At 42.0% G+C, this 23932-nt stretch overlaps 2 protein-coding genes across 4 annotated transcripts; both read left to right on the forward strand.

Annotated features, from left to right (window-relative positions):
• The first annotated feature begins 263 nt into the window (after window positions 1-263).
• LOC113077314 (uncharacterized) lies at window positions 264-10751 on the forward strand. 2 transcript variants are annotated; one of them, XM_026249736.1, is made up of 5 exons: window positions 264-704; window positions 2719-3051; window positions 9120-9446; window positions 9722-9849; window positions 9928-10751. In XM_026249736.1, exons 1-5 carry the CDS (start codon window positions 653-655, stop codon window positions 9934-9936), a joined length of 849 nt encoding a protein of 282 aa, XP_026105521.1. In that variant the 5' UTR covers window positions 264-652; the 3' UTR covers window positions 9937-10751. The 2 variants fall into 2 exon arrangements, with proteins under 2 accessions (XP_026105521.1, XP_026105520.1); XM_026249735.1 differs by having other exon boundaries at window positions 9722-10751.
• A 2225-nt stretch (window positions 10752-12976) lies between these two features.
• On the forward strand, window positions 12977-20818 carry LOC113077319 (uncharacterized). Of its 2 annotated transcripts, XM_026249741.1 has the most exons (4): window positions 12977-13365; window positions 13523-13633; window positions 18769-19104; window positions 19273-20818. In XM_026249741.1, exons 1-4 carry the CDS (start codon window positions 13338-13340, stop codon window positions 19641-19643), a joined length of 846 nt encoding a protein of 281 aa, XP_026105526.1. In that variant the 5' UTR covers window positions 12977-13337; the 3' UTR covers window positions 19644-20818. The 2 variants fall into 2 exon arrangements, with proteins under 2 accessions (XP_026105526.1, XP_026105527.1); XM_026249742.1 differs by lacking the exon at window positions 12977-13365 and having other exon boundaries at window positions 13377-13633.
• The last annotated feature ends 3114 nt before the right edge of the window (window positions 20819-23932 follow it).

The following is a 23932-nucleotide window of genomic DNA, read 5'->3' on the forward strand; positions in this document are numbered from 1 at the left end:
AGCCTATTCACGTGTAGGTTCCTGCACTGCAGTGTACCGCTTTGCTAAACAGTAGTCTTCAAATCCTTAAAAAAAAAAAAAAAAAAAAAAAAAAAAAAAAACTAATTCAGACTGAGAGTTAATCAATGAAATATATGCTAATGCAAATAAATATGTATACACTATTTTATAAACGTTACATGGCGAAAAGCCTTTGTTTTTCCTATATGCATATTAGAAAATGCAGGAAGTTCACGCATCATACGCTCCACACCCCACACATTTCGGTTTAGGGACTGCAGCTTCGCTTGAGTAAAGAATGCCTGACTCGTGAACTGAGCGAATGAGTGAACTAACAAGATAGTCTTATGACCCAGCGAAACAATGACTCGTTTGTTTTTCAGAATTTAGCCTTGGCTGCGATATAGTTTGTATTTCTAATTCGAAATATGATCAACGTTTTCGTATTTAGATGTGGTGGGAATTTTAATTAAACTCGACTTGGAAAATAGATTAGTTTGTTTCGCTGAACGATATTCCGTTCCGAGTCAGTAAAATGAAATGAACTTCCCATCTTTAGACTATTGTGTCTCAGGGAGGCTCGCGGACAAACAAAGCGTCCTTCAAACAGAAGAACAGAAGGCTTTTATTCACGAGGGAGAAAGAGGCGAAAATGAAGCTTCTCTTTAATTTGCTCTCAGTCATCTTATTTTTACTCGACAACGGTAAGACCTTTATTTGTTACGATCTCTCTTCCAGTTTTATACATATTTCTTTGACTAGTTGGAGTTAAACACCTGTTAACAATAATAATAAAAAACATCAACCTTACGCAGTTCCAGAGTGAAAATTGTAAACAATCAGGTCAAGTGGCTTGGTATAAATATATCTGGTCGGTAAAAGTTGGTATATTGTGCATCAGTGCATAAACTGATCAAATGTGAGTCAATTTGGAATTCTGCGAAACAGGGACGTGCACAGACATTTTGAGGGGCAGGGGCTCAAGTGAAATAAAGGGCACCTCTCATAATTACGTTTTTTTTTTTTTTACAAAATAGTATATATATTAACGCAACACTGACTTCCTTTAAAAAAAAAATAATTAAAAAGCTAATTAATTTTATCTTCCTCAAACTCTAATTTTCAAAAGATGTCTACAAAATAATCAGTTCACACAGAAACCATGGTCTCCTTAGTATTCACTAGGTTTAAAGAGCAGCAAAGGAAACCATCCTACAATGTGCATGTTTTGAAAACATTTTCTATGCTAATAGTTTCAAGTAGAATAACCAAAATAACTGCATCAAGCAGAGGGGTGTGTTTTACTAATAATTTGTTTATTTTTTTGCACATGGCACTACATCATTTTAATTATTTTGGTGTTATCAGAACACATAACACTTTTAAATCAACACAAATATTCACTCTAAACTGAAGAGGGTTGTTGCTGCTATTTTGTTAACTTTACTGAAAAAATCACTGCAAAAATGATTGAAAAAATACAAAAATACAGCAACTTAATAAAATTCTTACAAAAGAAGGGTCTTCTACTTCAAAATAAAATCTGTTACTTCCATTCCCTGGTTGTCTCTCCTTCCTCCCTTACAGCGGCTTAGAGTGTAGCCTATCCTCCATCTGTTTGCATCTGTAGATTTCTTCTAGATTCACCAATTTAGATTTCTAGATTTCAGGGGGAAAGACTCTTGATGTAAGTCATTAACTAACTGGGGACGTTCTTATTTTATTAACTTATTTTATTACATGGCTTGGTTGATCTCCAATGTAGAATGCGGTCTGTTATTTCTTGATAACAGACCGCTGTGCGGAGTATAACAGACCGTTGCCATGAAAAACAGAGCGTTGCTATGGACTCACAGGATTCTAACCGTAGAGACGGAGCGTACTATTTTCTTTAGCGGAAGCAATACAATCGGGTTTAAATCAATAAACTCCCTTTTAATATTTTGTGTCAAAATATTTATTTATTTATTTGGTAGGTAGCCATGTAATAAGCAGGAGGATAATGTATAGCGATTATCGCTTACACAGCTCTAGTCTAGTTAGCTCATGAGGCATGCATGCTAGCAAAACACAGGTTAACTAAGTTATATTTGCCTTTGGCTAATCAGCAGTAAATTCGAGCATTATTCGAGGCACTGGTATTTTAATCTTTTGTTCATCACCAGCTCCACTCACCTCAGCACAAGCCAAGAAAAACACTGCTTGGAGGGGCTTCTGCTGCCTGCAGGTGTGTGTCTGTGTATCTGATGTGCGCCGCTGCGCGCAAGGGGGGAATGGAGGGGGGAGGGGGGGGGGGGTTTGGGGGTCAATGAGCGCTTCAGAACTCCTGACCTGATATTTAGATATACTATTCTTCAATAAATATATTTGTTTGACAGGGAAGCTGTGCGCAAACAGGAATATATATTATATATATATATAAAAAAAAAAGGAACCCAGAAAAAAGGGAACTTTCTCTCCAGGAATAAAAAGGGCAGGTGCTCAAGCCCCCTTTGATGTCTATGTGTGCACGTGCCTGCTGCCAAATGCCAAATTATATTCAATGTAGCCTAAATATTTTATTTGCATAGGAGATTATAAAACAAAATTATACTTTGTAGAAAAAAAAAACATGGCACTGTATTATCTGAGTCTTAATGCTGGGGAAATTAATATAATTGAATGTATATTTCAATTTTTCACAGCTATATTTGTGGTTGGTTTGTGTTTCTTTTTCAGGTGTGTCTGGTGTCGTATCAGATGTATTGGTTTCAGTGAGGGAGGGAGATTCCGTCACTCTACACACTGGTGTTCAAACAGACCAACAAGAAGATATTAAATGGTATTTTAAAGACACTCGCATCGCTCAAATCAGTGGAGATCTCAGTAAGACCTGTACAGATGTTGAGTGTAATGAAGGAACTGAGAGATTCAGAGACAGACTGAAGCTGGATCATCAGACTGGATCTCTGACCATCACAAACATCACAAACACAGACTCTGGACTTTATGAACTGAAGATCATCAGCAGCAGCAGCAGCAGCGACAAGATCTTCAGTGTTACTGTCAATGGTGAGTTATTAATGAATGTGTTAACGCAGTTTACATATGTAAAATGCATTGTTTTATCTGTGAAAATGGACATTTAACTGATCACCTGTGAACTGTTTATTTATTTTCACTGAAGAAAACATATTAAATGAATATGAAAGGAGTACCTCTTTATTTGGTAAAAATGCAAGTTAACTGCTGCTTTGATAAAGGGCAATGTGACTTAGTCATGATTGTGTCATGATATTAATTATGGTATGTGAGTTAAGCATGCACCAAGGGAAACGTCACAGATAATCTTTACAAATTTGTAGAAGCATCTCACTTTTAAAATGAAACAGCTTATTTTGATTTAGAACTAAAGGCCCATTCACACAAGAATGATAACTAAATGAATATTTGCAAGAAGTTGAGTTTAAATGAGATTTCAGCGCATCTGTCATGATCTCAGTGGGGGCTGAGGCCTTTTCTGTCCTGGAGCACATGATTTGGGTTTTGCTGGCTCTCCAGGTGTTTCACTATTCTCGCTATGTTTTCTCCGCCCCTCTTGTTATCCCTGTTAACGTTTTCTCCCTCACCTGCACCCTGTCTTACTCTGATTATCTTCCCTTTATCTTACCCTTGTGTTTGCTATCTTGTGTCAGTCCGTAAGCGTTGCTAGAGTAAGCTTCTAGTTGCTTGTCTTAGTTTGCCTGACTTCGGTTTTTGTATCTTTTCTCTATCTAGTCGGCCTGCTTTTTTGTTTTTTCCCTGCTTGCCTTTCGTACTCAGTAGTCCTCATCAACCAGGCGGCTGTCTCGACTCACCTGTGCATTGCCTTCGGACGCTTCGGCTCGCCAGCGCTGATCTGCCACCTGTTCCTCCCTGCTGTGCGGCGGTCGCCGTAGGGATCTTCGAGCTGGCTGTACATGCAGAGCGCTGACTCTCTCATGCTCCAATGGATTAAGTCCTCTGAGTAACTCAATAAAACGCCTCATTCATTCTACCGCAGTTGGGTCCTGTTCCTTTCCCTGACAGTACGGACTGACCAGAAATGGACCCAGCGGGTGAAGAGTTCGTTCGATCGGCTATCGCTCATCAAGGCGCTCTCCTCGGCCACCAAGCCAGCCAGCTTTCGTCCACCGCTCAGGAGGTAGAGACACTCACTACCCAAATGGCCGAATTAAGTGATCGCTTCCGTGAACTACAAAGTGTTCTGTCATCCGCCGCCCCGATGGGTTCCCAGCCTCTCGCTCAGCTCGAGCCCGAGCCGCACGCTAATAATCCGCACTTGTATGACGGAGATCCGAATTCATGTCGGGCTTTCCTGTCTCAATGCGCGTTGGTGTTCGCGCTGCAACCGCGCCGTTACGCTACAGAGCGTTTGAAGATCGCTTATGTCATCACACTGCTGACGGGAAAAGCTCGCGACTGGGGAACGGCTGTTTGGGACGCGAGGGCCCATTTTTGTTCAAACTTTGAAGATTTTCGCTGTGAAATGATGAAGCTGTTTGATCGCTCCGTGAAGGGGGATGAGGCTGCTTCCCGACTCGCACGGCTCCGTCAAGGTGGGCGTTCTGTTACGGAGTACGCCATCCAGTTTAAGACTCTAGCGGCCTCTTGTGGTTGGAATGAGGAGGCGCTGCGGGCTATGTTTCGGGAGGGCCTGAGCTTTGACATTCAGGACGAGATAGCTACACACGAGCTGCCCAAGACCCTGGAGGGTTTTATTGACTTGGCCATTCGAGTCGAGAGCCGTCTTCATCTACGTCAACGACGTTTGACTTCCCGTCCATCTTGGGGGCTAGAAGATACCCAGCCATTCAAGCCCCAACAACCGCCTCTATCACCCCAGATGGATTCTGAACCCATGCAGCTGGGGCGACTGCATTTGTCGGCCCAGGAGAGACAACATCGGCTGGTGAAGGGCCTCTGCCTGTATTGTGGAGGGTCAGGTCATTTTGTTCAGTCATGTCCATTAAAAGCCAGAGCCCACTAGTCAACCGGGGAGTCCTAGTGGGCGTTTCTCCCCTCATCTCCCCTCAGTCACGTACCCAGCTGTCTGCCACCATCAAGTACCAGGGCTCAGATCATTCCTGCAAGGCTCTTATTGATTCTGGCGCTGAAGCCAGTTTCCTGGACTATTGCACTGCAAAGAATTGGGGCATTCCAGCCGTCTCTCTTCCTTCTCCTATCACAGTCTGGGGTCTTTCTGGTCAGCCGGTCGCCACCATCACTCACACCACTCCTCGTGTAAGTCTTGTTGTTTCGGGCAATCACCATGAGTCCGTTGTGCTGTACCTTCTGAAGTCCCCTCATGCCAGACTTGTTTTGGGACATCCTTGGTTGGCTCAGCACAGCCCTCATGTGGATTGGTCCCGCAGTCAAATTGTTTCATGGAGTCAGTCGTGTCATGCATGTTGCCTTGGTTCTGCCTCTCCTCCTGTGTCTGTGCCTCCTGTTTTTCAGGTGGAGCCTGCTGACCTCACTGGGGTACCGGCGGAGTACTTCGATCTGCGGCTGGTTTTCAGCAAGTCTCGAGCCACCTCGCTCCCTCCTCATCGACCGTTTGATTGTGCCATCGATCTCCTTCCAGGCACTTCTCCGCCCCGGGGGCGCCTTTTTTCCCTGTCAGGTCCTGAACGAGAGGCCATGGACTCATACATTCAGGAATCCTTAAGGGCCGGACTCATCCGCCACTCATCCTCCCCTGCTGGTGCTGGGTTCTTCTTCGTTAAGAAGAAGGATGGCTCTCTGCGTCCTTGCATTGATTATCGAGGGTTAAATGACATAACTATAAAGAACCGGTACCCCTTGCCGTTAATGTCATCTGCCTTTGAACTTTTGCAGGGAGCCAAGGTCTTCACTAAATTAGACCTCCGCAACGCCTATCACCTCATCCGTATTCGTGAGGGCGATGAGTGGAAGACAGCCTTCAATACCCCCACGGGACACTATGAATACCTGGTCCTTCCGTTTGGGCTTACTAATGCTCCGGCTGTCTTCCAGGGCATGGTCAATAACGTGTTGGGAGACATGATTAATAGGTTTGTCTTTGTGTACCTTGATGATATTCTCATCTTTTCTCCCTCCCCTCAGGTACACACTCAGCATGTGCGCCAGGTCCTCCAACGGCTTCTTGAGAACCAGCTATATGTCAAAGCGGAGAAGTGCGAGTTCCACGCCAAGTCCGTTTCGTTCCTGGGGTTTATAGTCTCAGAAGGGGAGATCAAGCCTGATCAGGCCAAGGTCAAGGCTGTCGCCAAGTGGCCAGTCCCCAACTCCAGGAGGGCTCTGCAGCGGTTCTTGGGCTTTGCCAACTTTTATCGGCGATTCATCAGGAATTTTGGCCAGGTAGCTGCACCCCTAACGGCGCTCACCTCCATTAAGGTACCGTTTACCTGGAGTACTCAGGCTCAGGAGGCCTTTGATAATTTAAAGTCCCGGTTTATCTCTGCTCCTGTTCTCTCTGTTCCAGATCCTGAACGGCAATTCATTGTTGAGGTGGACGCGTCGGAGGTTGGGGTAGGCGCGGTCTTGTCCCAGCGCTCCAGTAAGGATGGGAAGATGCACCCTTGTGCATATTTTTCCCATCGCCTTAACCCGGCTGAACGAAACTACGACATAGGTAATCGTGAGCTGCTGGCGGTGAGGTTGGCCTTGGGTGAGTGGCGCCACTGGTTGGAGGGGTCGACGCTGCCCTTCTTGGTCTGGACGGATCATAAGAACCTAGAATACATCCGTTCGGCCAAGAGGTTGAGTCCGCGCCAGGCCCGCTGGGCACTCTTCTTTGACCGTTTTAACTTCACCCTTTCGTACCGGCCTGGGGCTAAGAACGTCAAACCTGATACTCTATCCCGTCAGTTCGAGCGCCCGGGAGAGGAGGTGCCTACCGAGACCATACTCCCGGATGGAGTGGTGGTGGGGGTGCTCTCCTGGGACGTCGAGCGGCGGGTGGAGGAGGCCGGACGAGGGGTGGAAGTACCAGTTGAGTGTCCAGCGGGTCGGTTGTTCGTGCCGGCAGTGTTACGCCCCGAGGTCCTTCAGTGGGGGCATGAATCTAAGGTCACCTGCCATCCAGGAATCAGGAGGTCTCTGGCTGCCATCCGTCAGCGATTTTGGTGGCCCTCAATGGGCCAGGATGTCAGGCAGTTTGTATTGGCTTGTTCAGTTTGTGCCCAAAACAAGGTCTCTAACCGTCCCTACATTGGCCAACTTCAACCCTTGCCCATTCCTTCTCGCCCCTGGTCACACATTGCCTTAGATTTTGTCTCTGGCTTGCCTGTCTCAAATGGTAACACTGTTATTCTCACAGTGGTGGATCGCTTTTCTAAGGCGGTTCATTTTGTGCCCCTCCCCAAACTCCCCTCTGCCAAGGAGACCGCCCAACTGGTAATTGACCACGTCTTCCGTATCCATGGGCTTCCGGTGGACGTAGTCTCTGACAGGGGTCCCCAGTTTGTCTCCCGGTTTTGGCAAGAATTTTGTCGACAGATTGGGGCCTCTACAAGTCTGTCATCAGGATTTCACCCCCAGACCAACGGTCAGTGTGAACGAGCCAATCAGGATCTCGAGCGAGTTCTCCGCTGCCTGGCATTCCGTAACCCTGCCTCCTGGAGCCAACAGCTCACGTGGATTGAGTATTCCCATAATACTCTTCCTGTAGCATCCACAGGTATGTCACCCTTTGAATGTTCTGTTGGTTACTCCCCTCCCTTATTTCCCTCTCAGGAACCCGATGCTGCAGTTCCGTCTGCCCTAGCCTTTGTTCGAAGATGTCGCCGCATCTGGAGGAAGGCTAGGAAGGCCCTGGCCCAGGCCTCTAGGCGGACCAAGGCAGCGGCTGATCGCCACCGGACCCCAGCACCCCGTTATGTCTGTGGTCAGAAGGTATGGCTGTCTTCCAAGGACCTGCCTCTCAGGGCTGTCTCTCGCAAACTGGCACCCAGGTTCATTGGCCCATACCAGATCACCAAGGTCATTAATCCGGCTGCGATACGGCTCAAGTTGCCCTCCTCTCTTGGTCGGGTTCACCCTGTTTTCCATGTATCCAGGGTTAAACCAGTTTTAAGATCCCCTCTTAATACAAACAGTTTCTCCCCTGCCCCCCCTCCCCCTCGTCTAGTGGATGGTTCTCCTGTCTATGCTGTTAGGAGATTACTAGATGTTCGTCGTCGTGGCAGGGGCTTTCAATACCTGGTGGACTGGGAGGGTTACGGCCCGGAGGAGAGGAGTTGGGTCCCAGCTCGGGACATTCTGGATCGGTCGCTGATCGACGACTTCCGCCGCAAACATGGTAAGCCCCTTCCTTAGGTCGCCTGGTGGCGTTCCTGGGGGAGGGGGTACTGTCATGATCTCAGTGGGGGCTGAGGCCTTTTCTGTCCTGGAGCACATGATTTGGGTTTTGCTGGCTCTCCAGGTGTTTCACTATTCTCGCTATGTTTTCTCCGCCCCTCTTGTTATCCCTGTTAACGTTTTCTCCCTCACCTGCACCCTGTCTTACTCTGATTATCTTCCCTTTATCTTACCCTTGTGTTTGCTATCTTGTGTCAGTCCGTAAGCGTTGCTAGAGTAAGCTTCTAGTTGCTTGTCTTAGTTTGCCTGACTTCGGTTTTTGTATCTTTTCTCTATCTAGTCGGCCTGCTTTTTTGTTTTTTCCCTGCTTGCCTTTCGTACTCAGTAGTCCTCATCAACCAGGCGGCTGTCTCGACTCACCTGTGCATTGCCTTCGGACGCTTCGGCTCGCCAGCGCTGATCTGCCACCTGTTCCTCCCTGCTGTGCGGCGGTCGCCGTAGGGATCTTCGAGCTGGCTGTACATGCAGAGCGCTGACTCTCTCATGCTCCAATGGATTAAGTCCTCTGAGTAACTCAATAAAACGCCTCATTCATTCTACCGCAGTTGGGTCCTGTTCCTTTCCCTGACAGCATCAGCTTATTTTTTTATTCAAATGAGTATATGATATAAAATCAGGGTGTAAAAAAAGCACAAACCAAAATGTTTATTTTCAGGAAGGGTTTGTGCCGTCACAGACATGGTCACAGCTCTTTCATGTTAAGTAGGGAATTTCCAGGAAAAGTTTACCCCAGCAGCTTGTGGTTTGTGTTTCAGGTGTTTCTGCTGCTGAACAAGATGAAGTGAAGGAGGGAGAATCTGTCACTTTAGATCATGGTGAAACTAAAAGCCCAAATGATGTGATGACGTGGTATTTTAATGACATTCTCATCGCTGAAATCACTGGAGATCAGAGTAAGATCTGTAGAGATGATCAGTGTGAGGAGAGATTCAGAGACAGACTGAAGCTGGATCATCAGACTGGATCTCTGACCATCACAAACACCAGAACAACAGATTCTGGACTTTATAAACTACAGATCAGCATCATCAGCAGCAGTTTCAGCATCAGCAGAGTGAACAGATTCAATATCACTGTCACCGGTGTGGATATCATTCAGTCATTCTGTGCATTTCCCTTTGAGGAATTAAACTATTTATACATGAAAAATGCATAATATCAGCATTGTTTCCCGTTGACCTCTGTGATGCTGCTGTTGCTAACAGATGTTGCCTTTTATCAGTTAAATCAATGTCATCCAAATTATGACCAAAGTACAAAAAAAAATTAAATATCAGCCAAAAATATTGTTAAATACAGGATGGATTATGTGTCAATCTCTAGTAGTAATGTCTTTCTGTTTATTTTTCTGTTCCAGGTTCAGGTTTGTCTTCAGCTGCTGTAGCAAGAATAGTTGTAGCTGTTGTTCTGCTGGTGGCTGCAGCTGTAACTGTTGGTTTGATTTACTGCCGTCATCGCAGGAAATACAAACCTGCAGCACAGAATGTAAGTATTGCATACAGTATAGCTGAAACATGAGTCCTCTTTACTTTTACCCATTTGTGAATCTGTGTTTTCTTACAGGACAATTAAGTCAATATCTTGTCACCTGATCAGAAAGACTCTCCTTTAAATCAAATCAGTCAGACTGAGGCTCCCAATGAAACAGTGTAACAGCATTTATAATTCTTTAATTGTTTAATTCTTGAATGCCTAAATGCAGCGAATATTGTCTTGCACATCTGTTACCTGATATGAAGGTAATACGTCAGTCATGGTCCCACAGCGGCTAAACGCCCTCTGGTTCCACCTGCTACAGTAGCCACGCCCCTAAACTCGTGCAATTGGTTGGGCTGAAAGAGATTAAAAGAGTGGATGCAATTGTGTATGTTTTTTTTTTTAAGTGACACAGCATGTACCCAAGTATGGTGTCCCATACTTGGAATGTGTGCTCTGCGTTAAACCCATCCTAGTGTTCGCACACACACAGTAGTTTTGTTGATTTCGTAAATGAAAATTATGACTAAATATAGTCATCAACAAACCGTTATCACGTGACGAAAATGAGACGAGACGCAATGTAAATGCTGGTCATTTGACGATGGCTATAATTAATTGTATAATGCAATAATATTGTAGACGAATAAAAACAAGACTAAATGTGCTTTACAAAATAGAAATCTTGTTTAGTCGGTTTATTATTCTTTTGCAGTATTTCTGTTCCTGTGTCTCACTTCAAGGTCTGCATCAGGTCGCACTGCGCAAACACAACTGACATCACTTCCTCAAGCCCCACTCGCGGCATTATTTAGAAGACGACAACAGACAAAGTTAAGCGGGAATTATACTTTCATCTGGCTCCGCTGACTGTGAGCACACTTTCCCAAATGGACGAGGCTTTTATACTAGTCGTGTTTCCCCGTTGTACTATTCTTTGAAACGACAGGGAGTGATAAGGAGTAATTGTTTTCTAAAACCGTCGAGAATCACCGCTGAGAAACCATTTGTCAGTACAAGTCTTGTGATTAATGAGTTGATGAATTAATAATTTAAATGTGAAAAATTAAACCATCTTAAACTATTGGCTGTATTTCGCATCAAACACAAGACAACTGTAAGCAAACAGTGTATAATTAATATCTAAATACATTTTTATTCTATTTCATACAATAAAAATAAAACGTAAAAACCTGATTCCAAAAAAGTTGGTACATTGTACAAATTGTGAGTAAAAAAGGAATGGAATAATCTTCAGACCCTTAGACAGCACTCCATCACATACAGGAATGATACTGTAATGGAAATCACAACATGGACTCAGGAATACTTCCAGAAAACATTATCGGTGAACACAATCCACCGTACCATTCACCGTTGCCGGATAAAACTCTAAAGGAAAAAAAGTAATATCTAAACATGATTCAGAAGTGCAGGTGTTTTCTCTGGGCCAAAGATCATTTAAAATGGACTGTGGCAAAGTGGAAAACTGTTTTATGGTCAGACGGATTAAAATTTGAAGTTATTTTTGGAAAACTGGGACAGACTAAAGAGGACAAGGACAACCCAAGTTGTTATCAGCTCAGTTCAGAAGCCTGCATCTCTGATGGTATGGGGTTGCATGAGTCTAGAATGGCACCATCAATGCTGAAAGGTTGATCCAAGTTCTAGAACAACATATGCTCCCATCCAGACGTCATCTCTTTCAGGGAAGTTCTTGCATTTTCCAACATGACAATGCCAGACCACATACTGCATCAGTTACAACATCATTGCTGTGTAGAAGAATGATCCAGGTCTGAAATGACCAGCCTGCAGTCCAGATCTTACACCCATAGAAAACATGTAGTGCATCATAAAGAGGAAGATGTGACAAAGAAGACCTAAGACAGTTGAGCAAATAGAAGCCTGTATTAGACAAGAATGGGAAAACATTCCTATTCCTAAACTTGAGCAGCTTGTCTCCTCAGTCCCAGACATTTGCAGACTGTTATAAAAAGAAGAGGGGATGCCACATAGTGGTAAACATGGCCTTGTCCCAACTTTTTTGGGATGTGTTGATGCCATGAAATTTAAAATCAACATATTTCCCCCCTAAATTGATTTAAAAAAATTCAGTTTAAAACATTTGATATGCCATATATGTTGTATTCTGAATAAAATATTGAAATTTCAAACTTCCACATCATTGCATTCTGTTTTTATTATTATAACTTTTTGGAATTGGGTTTGTACTTCAAATAAGAAGCCTTGGACAAACTATGTAAACCTTTTCCATCAAAAAGCATCTGATGGAGTTTGAACTTCACCTTTTATTTAAATGTATGTGTCTGTACTTCTAACATGTTTGGTTGGTAAAATAAATGAAGTAAATTCAAATCAGAGAGTCTTCCATGTCTGGAATGTATGTATTCTTCAGTCTATAAGGTAACTGTAATATAATACGATAACCTTGTTTGAAATGGGTTTAGCTAAAATAAAATTTTGGTTTCGTCTATACAACTAGGTACTTATACTATATTGACTGGGTTAAACAGAATGGCATTACTAAAAAGAGACAATATTTTCATTGACTAAAACTAGAATAAATGTCATCAGTTTTCGTCGACTAAAACTAGACTAGCCTAAAAAGAGTATGAACATGACTAAAACTAATAACAACTAAAATGATGGCTTCACACAGACTAGACGAAAACTAAAATTAAAACAGGCTGCCCAGAACATCACTACTCCGCAGTATTGAACACACTCAGACCATGAACACACACCTGGAGCAGTGGGAAACTATTTTTGCTGCAGTGCCCAGGGAGAAGTGAGGTGTTCAGTGGTTTATTTAACTTGTGGTATTAAGTGTGAAAGAGAGCATTGTACATTCACTCCCTGTTGATAACGAGACACAAACCCACAACCTTTGGGTTAGACGTCAGACATTTAGAAAAATAGCTATTCATAGACTTCAGTGCAAAAGTGTTTGAAGGGTAAAATGAAATCATGGAATATTGTTTCTGCTCTTGTTCTTCCAGACAAGTTCTTGGTTCCCACATTACAACCACTGTATGCAGTCGCTTCTCTTCACTTATTTGCATTTTCAGTTGGCAGGTGATGTTTGCTTTGTGTGTGTGTGTGTGTGTGTGTGTTGAAGGGTGGAGTCAAGCTGCAGGTGCTTTGGGTTACATGTGACGAATCGACTGATAAAAAGATCTTTCTTTCTCACTGTGCTTGTCACTTGAGTTTGAGAGCTCTCCAGCATCAGGAGTTTTGTTTATTAATTAGTTAACAAGTTAGTTTGCCCTCCTTAACATAAGGAAATTTGTGTAAACTTATTTGGCTTGCTGATCACTGACGGGGGACTCGATGAAGCAGCTTCAACTCAAGCTCTGATAACCCCCCCTATTTTGGAAATGCATAGCTTTAGCCTCTCTGGATTTGTGTGACTATACAGAATGTACGACTTGGGAGCTGAGGCTGATACTATAGCCTGAAGACCAAGCTACGCAATGAATCCTTTGTTTTTCATACGTTTTCGTAAGTAGAAGTGGTGGGGAATTTGGCTATAACCTAACATTCTAATTAAACTCTATTGAAATGAATGAAATGGGAAATAGATTTGTTCGTTTTGCTGAACAATATTTAAAATTCAGTCAAAGTCAGTAAAATGATAGTAGTTCCCAATACTCTTTAGGGAGTCTCTCGGATACAAGTGCATCGCCATTTAAGCAGAAGAACAGAAGGCTTGTGAAAATGAATCTTCGCTTTAATTTGCTCCCAGTCATCTTGTTTTTACTCGACAATGGTAAGACCTTTATTTGTTACAAAATCCCTCTTCCAGTTTTATACCTATTTCTGTGACTACAGTTGGAGGTGAGACAGTAGGATTGGGGATATACACGTTAACCGAAAAAAACGTTTCAGAGGAGTGAAAATTGTAAATAATCAGGTCAAGTGGCTTAGTATAAAATATTGATAAAGTCAGTACAAGTTTGTATGTTTTGCATCAGTGCATATACTGATCAAATGTAGCTTGAATGTAATGTGAGTCACTTTTAGGGTTGCCACCCGCCCCTAAAAATATGGAATCGTCTCGTATTTAATGGTAAAATGGCGCATCCTGTATGAAATTAATATGCGATTTGTTCAGTATTTTACAAAGGCCAACACCTATTTGAATAAACAAATAAGTATTTTGCTGTGTTTATAATACTAATAGCCAGGGCCGTAGCAGTGGTTAGTGGGGGAAAAAGTGAAAGTTTGCTGAAAGTGTTTAATTTGTGTGTTCGTTCTGTCTATTTGTTTGTGCTATTTAAACTAGGGCTGTCAAATTATTAAATTTTTTAATCAAATTAATCAGAATTTTCAGTGGATTAATAATGATTAATCACTATTTGCAATTACACCTGAATCCTAAACATTTTTTTCTGAAATGCATACCAAAAGATAAATAGCAGGACACCGATACATAATTTTCATGTATTGATTCATAAATATGTGGTTATTTTTTTCTGAATTTCAAAAGTTTAACATTTACTTAGATCAAATTTACCTGAGCACTATATCAAACCATGCCATTTAACTACAGATAGTGTAAGAGTTTTAGGTAAACCAGTGGTTAAATATAGCCACATATCTATGAAATTATGCATAGAGAAACTCGAAAGAATGAACTCAGAAGCTCTGCCACAATACTTTACGATCGATATTTTCACGATCTGAAGGCTTCAAGTGCCAGTAAAATCAGGTAAAAATGCATTTGCTTTCCCAAACAGCTGTAATTTTCGCTGCATTGCATGTATGCGTTCTGCACATGCGCAATGTGAAACACAGGAATTAAGCTCCACCGTATCAACTACCAAAGTCGTCTCTGTTTATCGAGCTTGGCATGAATGTATTTGAGAGTAAATCGGGTAAAACCTTAAGCTTCTTCAGTGTTTTCGTTGCGGCGCTCGCCGCTGTTTTTTACTATCTTGAGAATTCAGAGATCGACGAGACTTTCCTGACCTGAATAATTTGTCACACTGCGCATGCGTGAAATGCGTTAAAAAAATGACGTAATTAACAACAAACAACTAATTAACGTCGTTAACGCGCTATTTTTGACAGCCCTAATTTAAACATTAAGTTTTTTCAAGTTTGTAAGTGTCCATGTACAGAAAACAAATAATTAAATGCAAAATAGCACTGTAAAAATTAAATATACAGTCAAACCAAAATTTATTCAGACAATTTCAACATTTCTCACAATATCAGTTTATTTGCTAGAAAATGTTAATAAAATATTACAAGAACTTAATTACACACACAGACGCACACACACACAAGTGGGCAACTGGGGTTTAGTGGCACTTCAACCATGGGTATTGAGGGTGGAAGAGAGCGCTGTTCATTCACTCCCACCTACAACTCCTGCCAACACCAAGACTCGAACCTGCAACCTTTGGGTTACAAGTCCAACTCTCTAACCATTAGGCCCCAGCTGCCCCTCTTATTTTGCTATACTCACTTACATACGTTAATTAATAGTGTCTTGCACGTACTAGTAAACAAAATGTATATTTCTTTCATTTGAATTTTTTTTTTTTTTTTCTGTCATTGGATTAACATTACAGCAATTAGTAGCTAAGTAAGGTGCGGTCACTTTAAGAGACAATCAATGCATCCAATATAATACACATACGATTTTTTTTTTCTCAACTGTTTACTTTCATTTTAGACATAACCTACAGTTTTTTCAGACAAAATAAGATGGGTATTTTCACATATTTTTTTATGTATTTGTTGGTACAAGAGCAAAAATAGACAAATTCGGTGTTCAAGTGTTTTGAGACGCCTCACTCTGCGTGAGCCCTGAACACCAGAACACCGTGGTGCTGAATTGGGCTCTTACACATCCTTTTTGGTTTGTTTTAACTGCTATTTGTTTTTGTTCATCGAGGTGCAGGAGGAACTTAAGGCGGGCATACACTTTGCAATTTCGGCAACGTACCAACTCACACTGTACGAGTAGATCGCATGCGATGTAAAGCCAAAACTCACGTTTTTTTATGCGCTCACTGTACGGTCCGATCGTCGAGTTGCAATTTTACTGCTCACACTATACGTGAGGAATCAACCGAATCAACACGTAGGATCCCTCAGATGTTTGTGGCTGTTTCTGAATTAACATGCTTTCCCAGGATAAACGCACTGCTTTGGTGATATGCGCAATTCTTTGTGCTGAAGTGTCCAAAAACCAATAAAAAAGGTGTATCTAGACGCGCAGGTGGCTCAGAAGACGTGGCTAATATGGTTTATCCATTTTGCAACGTGAACTGGAGGTAAGCAGGCATTTTCTTCCCTCTTTTATTTTTCTTTGCCATAACTCCACAAGTTTTCCCTCCATCACTTCAGTCCACACTACACGTCGTGTCACCATGGTTTTGTTAATGGTTTCGCACACGCGCAGTGCGGGAAACGCCAAAAATTGGTTCGTAGCCCTGCTTCAATAGTGCGATACCTCACGAGAGGCAACCAAAATTTCTGACATGTCAGAAATCCATTCGACCAACCAATTGCCGGTCGGGAGAGGTGAATCGCCTCTCGTTTCCCCTTGTACACTGCACGAACACTGCACGAAAATTTATGAAAATCGTCCCGACCCGAAAAAGAGTTGCACAAGTCAGAATTATGTTCAAAATCAGATGAAAATCGCACAGTGTATGTCCAGCCTAAGGAGAACTTCACAAAGGAGAGCTCGGTTCAGTGTTTCTGTCTATGTGACACGGCTCTCTCTCTTCGTGCGCACCAAGCTCAGCGCGCGAGAAACCAGCTACTCAGTTCAGATTTTCTGCGTCTTGTGTTTGAATGGTTTAAAGTCTTTTGAATGGTTAAATTGGCAAGTGGCAAGGCTTAATAACACGTGAAAATGATACGCTTTCATGACAACTGTCCTGAGCATCTTTTTAGACTGACCTCAGCCAGACGGTTGAGATCGCCAGCGGCCCCCCTCTCGGTCGTGGGCCCCAATAACCGTCACCACCTTTCCCCCCACTAGCGACGGCCGTGCTAATAGCAATGATAATGAAATCATTTTGATAAGAAGTATTAGAGAAGCTCATTTGAGTGTGATTTCTTCAGAATGCGCACCGTTAAAGCCCTTTCACACGAGCACAGCATGCATTAAATCAGCGTGATTTAAAACCGAGTGCCAACCACCCGCTCTCTCTTTTGAAGCCCATTGGGAAGTGACTAAAACTGTATATCATCGACTGGCCGCTTGATTTTGGTCTATATAATTTACCCTTCATTACAACTGTGAGGGGGGTGATTTTTATTTTTATTTTTATAACTCATTCGTTTAAATTATATTAAGCCTTAAATCTCTGCATAATTAAGGGCGTGGTCACTTGAGTGACAGGTGGGTTGTCGGTGTTGTCACTGCTGTCACGCTATGTGGGTGTGGCTTCAGCAACCAGCTCCCACCGTTTTGCCTTTTTTGGTTAACCCATAGTGAGGCTCAGTGACGTGCTGCCAAGATGGCGAGGTCCAGCTCCGCCTACTTTTGGTTTCAAAAACTCTCTTCAGAAACCTATGAGTGACATCACGGACACTATGTCTATGTTTTTATACAGTCTATGTTAAAAACACAGGACCTGCCCTTTGAACACCAAACTTTCCAGATGTAGGGCTGAACGGGAAAGTTATCAATCTGTCTAGTAATGATGAAATGCACAGTTCTCTAATGATGAACGCGCAGTTTGCAGAGAGGCATTTCAGTTGTTCACGGTGAACTCTCTGACTTTCAACAGAAGGAAGAACTTTATGCAGGTTTAGAACAACATGGTTATATTATGACTAAATTCATTTTTGTGTGAACCATACCGTGCTTCTAAAAGTACAGGCCTACAATTTTTTTATTACATTTATTCCGTACATTATCAGAGCATGGTAGAAATAATATTGTTAGATAAATGTATACATTATACATAATGTTAGGCACTTTTTATTGATTTGTTTATATTCATCATAAATATATTCAAAATAAATCATATACAGTATGTCATAAACAATTTGGCATGTTAAAAAGTAAAAAAAATGCTAAACTGATTAGATAAAAATGGGACAAATAATAACATAATAATATAATCCTAATTCAAGCAAATTAATTGTATCTATCAATCTATGTGCAAATTGAGGAGCTAAGCATGGCATGGAGCATCAAAACTAATGCGACAAAGAGCAATTACAGCAATTTTAGGATTATTGTAACTGAAATGGCTGGAAAATCATAAATGCAACCACTAGTAATATGATTAAATAGCTTATCACTTTCGACCAACATGGGGCGGTTAAAAAGTTATTGCATAAACATAAGTTTAAATTTGGAAAAATATTGAGTTAGAGACTCTAAATTTGCTATGGTGACTTTTCTCACTGTCCTCTATCAGTGTGCCAAATTTCAAAAACTTTCCCAGAAGCGATTCTATGGGCTGCCAAAAAATACGAAAATCACGCTAACGGATACAATAGATGCTTAAGCACCTTTGGTGCTTGGCCCCTAATAATGATAAATAAACAAATTTTAAATTACAATATTATCTGCTGGGGGTCGTGAATGGTTATCCCTTATTTTGCTTTGCTGATTGTGGCAACCCTAGTCACTTTGGATAAAAGCCTAAACATTTTATTTACATGGGAGATTATAAGACTAAATCATACTTTATAGAAAAACATGGCACTGTATTATCTGAGTCTTAAAATATACATACAATTATATTAATTAATTAATTATTTTTATAGCCTGTGTGGATAGCCTATGTTTGTTTGATAAGTAAATGTGTTTTTCATCCGCTGTTCCTTTGAGTGTACTTTGAATCCAGGCATATTTCTTTATTCAAGTTCTTAGTTTTCACAGCGCTATCGTATATCTGTGTTTGGTTAATGTTTCTTCTTCAGGTGTGTCTGGTGTCATATCAGATGTAGTATCGGTTTCAGTGATGGAGGGAGATTCAGTCACTCTATACACTGGTGTTCAAACAGACCAACAAGAAGATATTAAATGGTATTTTAGTGACATTCGCATCGCTCAAGTCAGTGGAGATCTCAGTTATATCTGTACAGATGTTCAGTGTAATGAAGGTACTGAGAGATTCAGAGACAGACTGAAGCTGGATCATCAGACTGGATCTCTGACCATGACAAACATCTCAAACACAGACTCTGGACTTTATGAACTGAAGATCATCAGCAGCAGCAGTAGCAGCGACAAGATCTTCAGTGTTACTGTCAATGGTGAGTTATTAATTAATGTTTAAATGCAGATTAAAACACAAATTTTTATTTTCAGAAAGGGTTTGTGCAGTTACAGACATGGTCACAGTTCTTTCATGTTAAGTAGGGATTTTCCTTTTTTTTTTTTTCAGAAAAAGTTCCTCCAGCAGCTTGTGGTTTGTGTTTCAGGTGTTTCTGCTGATGAAGAAGAAGTGAATGAGGGAGAATCTGTCACTTTAGATCCTGGTGTAACAAAAAGCCCAAATGATGTGATGACATGGTATTTTAATGATATTCTCATCGCTGAAATCACTGGAGATCAGTGTAATGAGAGATTCAGAGACAGACTGAAGCTGGATCACCAGACAGGATCTCTGAACATCACGAACACCAGAACCACAGACTCTGGACTTTATAAACTACAGATCAGCATCATCAGCAGCAGTTTCAGCATCAGCAGAGTGAAGAGATTCAATGTCACTGTCACCCGTGGTGTGTATATCATTCAGTCATTCTGTGCATTTTCCTTTGAGGAATTATTGTGCTGTTTCGATAGATGAATGTGATTACTGATGAGGAATTGGCCGCTTTAATTATCTGCGTGTGCTCCTCCCGAAACTTGTTAATTAAACATCACTTCACAAGTTCACACTTACATTTAATAAACTGAGTAAAGGGTTATGGGTATTTGGTGTGCTGTCCATGGAGAGGGCTCTGAGCTTGGTACTTACTCCCGATGACCAGGGAGATGGGTTCAAACTCTGCGTTTAGCCTGGACCCATGTGCTCCCCAAACGTGCAATTAGAATAGGGCAGCAGCCAGATACGTACACTTGAAGAGCCCCAAAAAGCAAGGCTTAATGTTAGAGGGGTGCTGGATGTCCTTTGGTATACATTTGTTGTGGTGGTATCTAGGAAGAGAATTTGGCTTCAGTGGAAGCGTTCACTACTGCAGCAGTGGAGAAATACAGATAGATGCTCCTGCGGGAGCCACTACTGCTGTGGCAGTAGAGAAAGACAGAAAGGGCTCCTGCGGGTTTGGCTACTGCTGCGGCAGTAATGAAAGACAGAAAAGGCATCTTCGGGAGCAGAGACTGTAGCGGCAATGGGGAACATAGGGAAAAGCTCCTGCGGGAGCAGACACTGCTGTGGCAGTGGAGAGATATAGACAAAGCCCCCTGTGGGAGCAAGAACTGCAGCAGCAATAGGGAAAGACAGAAAAGGCTCCAGCGGGAGCAGACACTGCAGTGGGGAAAGACAGAAAAGGACAGCGGCAGTGGGGAAAGACAGAAAAGGCTCCAGCGGGAGCAGACACTGCAGTGGGGAAAGACAGAAAAGGACAGCGGCAGTGGGAAAAACAGAAAAGGCTCCTGCAGGAGCGGCTACTGCTGCAGCAGTAGGGAAAGACTGAAAGGGCTCCTTCAGGAGCGGCTACTGCTGTGGAAGTGTGGGAATTGGGTAAAGCTCCTGTGGGATGCTGCTGGGACAGCTGGAGTGGGGATTGGCCAATATAGATTGATTAGACGATGTTAGAGGGAGTTAGCTATGGTGGGTCAGAAGCTAGAGTGAAAAGGGATGGACCTGTGTTAAAGGGTTTGGCAGATGAGGGTTTGGTGAGTTCTTTGATATGGAATTGGTCTGACTGTCCATAGGTCTTGGACCCCATGCCTTCTGACAAAATCGTTATCATTACGTTGCTGGCTACAGGGGGTGGATCCAAGGCAAGAGGGTTCGGAGGGATGGGTAGGAGTGGGGTGGAAAATAGAGAAGGAAGGGGGCATGAGAGGAGGAGGACAGATAGAAGCTGGAACTGCTGTAGGCCACAGGAAGTGATTCCTGAAGACCTTGTGTGTGCGGCCTACACTGCGAGGCAGCCTCACACTTACGTTTGCTACGGGAGCTGGAGGCCAATGAACAACAAAAAAAGGTTATTAGTAGCGTGAGGGAGCGGAAGACTTGTGGGCATGTTTACAAATGGAGGCAGCCTCACGTTTGCAGACCATGGGTGGGAGGGAGGGAGGGAGGGTGTGTGATGTCCTGAAGAGCATGTGTAGCCCGCATTGCTAGCAGAGGGAGCCTTATCCTAATGTCTGCTACGGGAGCTGGAGGACTGAAAGAAAATAGGGGGTTAGAAGTAACAGGATGTAAATACTGAGATGTGTGGGCCGGTGTTGCAAGTAGAAGCAGCTTCATGCTTGCTTCGGCTGCTGTAGTTGTAGGCTGCTGGAAAGTTGAAGGGTTAGTAACATTTGACGAGTCAATCTTAAAATGCCTGGGTAGCCTACGGTGTTGCCAGCTTAGCTATTTGTTGCTAGATTTGACAATTCTTGAGCCTTGTCCACATTAATACATTCCTGTTGAAAAAGCATCTTTTTCCTCTTGTTTTGGTCCTCCAGCGTGTGGCTGGTCGAGAAGCGCAGCTGCCGCGATAATGCCTGATGCTCTGCAGCCGTGTCTTGAGGGGTAGGAGTGATAATGGGGCTGGCAAATTGTGGCAGATCTGAAAAAATCCCTGGTATAGATCTTTTTGTTGGATGGAAAATTGGGTCTGTGATAAGATGGCAAACAGAGCGAACTGAATGCTGAAAGACTAGAACAGTGATCCTAAAATCTGGCTCGCGAGATCCAGTTTCCTGCAGAGTTTAGCTCTGACTCTAATTAAGTGATTTTCTAATGATCCTGAAGACACTGATTAGCAAAATCATGCATGTTTTATTAGGGTTAGAGCTAAACTTCACAGGAAAGGTGGATTTCGCGAGCCAGATTTGAGGATCACTGGACTATAATGAAGGTAGGACTGCTTTAATTATTTATAGGGGTTCTCTCTTGTGCTAATTGGACAAATGAATGTGATTACTGATGATGAATTGGCCACATTAATTATCTACGTGTGCTCCTTCCGAAACTTGTTTATAAAACATCACTTAAAAAAAGTAGGTTAACTAATGTTATTAACATGTAGGACTGGGCGATATATCGAAAGATATGATCTTGCGCATCTAGTCAGGAAATCCGGATCCGCTAGATCGCCATCACCTGCTTTCAAATGGAGCGCCACTTAATAGACCGAGCCATAGATCACTGACAAGCTACGTGAAATCGCATTCATTATTGAAGGTGATTATCTGCGATAATGAATGAGATATTGCGTAGCTTATCAGTGATCTATGGCTCTGTCTATTAAATGCCACTGCATTTAAAATGCATAATATCAGCATTGTTTCCCGTTGATCTCTGTGATGCTGCTGTTGCTAAAACAGATGTTGCCTTTTATAAGTTAAATCAATGTCATCCAAATTATGACCAAAGTAAAAAAAAAAAAAAAAAAAAAAAAAGTGTAAATGGCAGTCGAACATAATGTTAAATACTGGATGGATTATCTGTCAATCTGTAGTAGTAATGTCTTTCTGTCTTTAGCTGTTCCAGGTTCAGGTTCTATCTCCAGCTGCTGTAGCAGGAGTATGTGCTGCTGTTTGCTGTTGTTCTGCTGCTGGCTGCAGTTGTTGTGGTTTACCGTCGCCGCAGAAGATACAGTCGAGCAGCACAGAATGTAAGCATGACATACTGCTCATTTTAACAAGATATATAAGAGTTACCGTGTACTGAAAAACCTTTAAAAAGAAGAGTGGTATGAATACATTTTGTTATCATTATATAATATTAGGTTTAGCATAAATGTACACTGTGAAACTTTATTTTTTGTCCTTTATTTGTATTCTTTATTTTCAAGAAGACATTCATTCCAAAACACAAATAACACTCCCAAAAAAACTAAATTATCTGTCAATCTCTAGTAGTAATATATTTCTGTCTTTATCTGTTCCAGGTTTAAACAAACACATTGGTAACACATTGCTCTCTCTAAAAATGTGTTTAAGTGTGATATTGAAAGCATAATATTTAAAAGTAAATGTATACTGTAGTATAAAAGATGACAGTTTACTTCAGTTTAAGACACTTTTAAAATTTAGGGAAATTAAAACTTCTGTACAAAGAACAGCCAAAAAAAAAAACCTATTCTGAGTCTGTAGTATTTTTGTATTTACGTCACTGAAACATGAGTCCTCCTCTTTACACTTATTTGTGAATCTGTGTTTTCTTACAGGACAGTGATGTTAATAACTCTGATCAGAAAGACTATCCTTTAAATCAAATTCAGACTGAGGCTGCGAAGGAAACAGTCTTTCATTGAAAGGGACACTAAAGAGAATCAGGGAATGATGGAGAGAAGAGGATCAGCTGAAACGCTCTTCAGAGTAATTGTGCCACGAGTCCAGTATTTCAGTAGTCGATACCAGTGATCCAGAGAGGAACAGTGAGACATCATCTGTTTCTTGTCTTTTGCACTATAATGTTTGACATTTTCAGTTATTTGGTCCTGCCTGCTTACTGTACATTTACTTAGAACTGACTTCTCTATAATTGCCCTGTAGGTGGTTTGATTGGTATTGTTGCTGTTGCTGAAGAAAAAAAAAAAAACGCTATCATGTTGCTAATGTTTATGGTTTAAACAACACTAACCCTTAGTCATCAACCTTCAACAGAAAACACTTTCCACCAGCTACACTGGAACCAAAAACCAGCCTTAAAGTTGTCATAGAATGCCCTGATGTAATATTTTCAATTGTTCTGTGATGTCCCCAAAATTGTATGTGAAGTTTTCACAAAATACCCCACAAATAATATTTTATAGCTTGTTGAAATTGCCACTTTTGGGCTATTAGCCAAAACGCAATTTTTTTTTTTTTTTGTCTTTGTCACTGGTGCTCTCTTTTGGAAAAGAGGCTTACTACTTACTTACTTAACTGGAGTCCAGACATTTGTGCACAAAGCGTTGGTATCGCTCCTTC

Source organism: Carassius auratus, unplaced genomic scaffold, assembly GCF_003368295.1.
Source record: "Carassius auratus strain Wakin unplaced genomic scaffold, ASM336829v1 scaf_tig00022246, whole genome shotgun sequence".
In the NCBI taxonomy this organism is placed as follows: domain Eukaryota; kingdom Metazoa; phylum Chordata; class Actinopteri; order Cypriniformes; family Cyprinidae; genus Carassius; species Carassius auratus.

Bases quoted from the DNA above. Each gene is read 5' to 3' on its own strand.
- LOC113077319 (XM_026249741.1), top strand. From the start codon at position 13,338: ATGAATCCTTTGTTTTTCATACGTTTTC. The intron at 13,366-13,522 runs GTAAGTAGAAGT...AATACTCTTTAG, and splicing joins TTTGTTTTTCATACGTTTTC to GGAGTCTCTCGGATACAAGT. The intron at 19,105-19,272 runs GTGAGTTATTAA...TTTGTGTTTCAG, and splicing joins CTTCAGTGTTACTGTCAATG to GTGTTTCTGCTGATGAAGAA.
- LOC113077314 (XM_026249735.1), top strand. From the start codon at position 653: ATGAAGCTTCTCTTTAATTTGCTCTCAGTCATCTTATTTTTACTCGAC. The intron at 705-2,718 runs GTAAGACCTTTA...TTTCTTTTTCAG, and splicing joins CTTATTTTTACTCGACAACG to GTGTGTCTGGTGTCGTATCA. The intron at 9,447-9,721 runs GTGTGGATATCA...TTTCTGTTCCAG, and splicing joins ATTCAATATCACTGTCACCG to GTTCAGGTTTGTCTTCAGCT.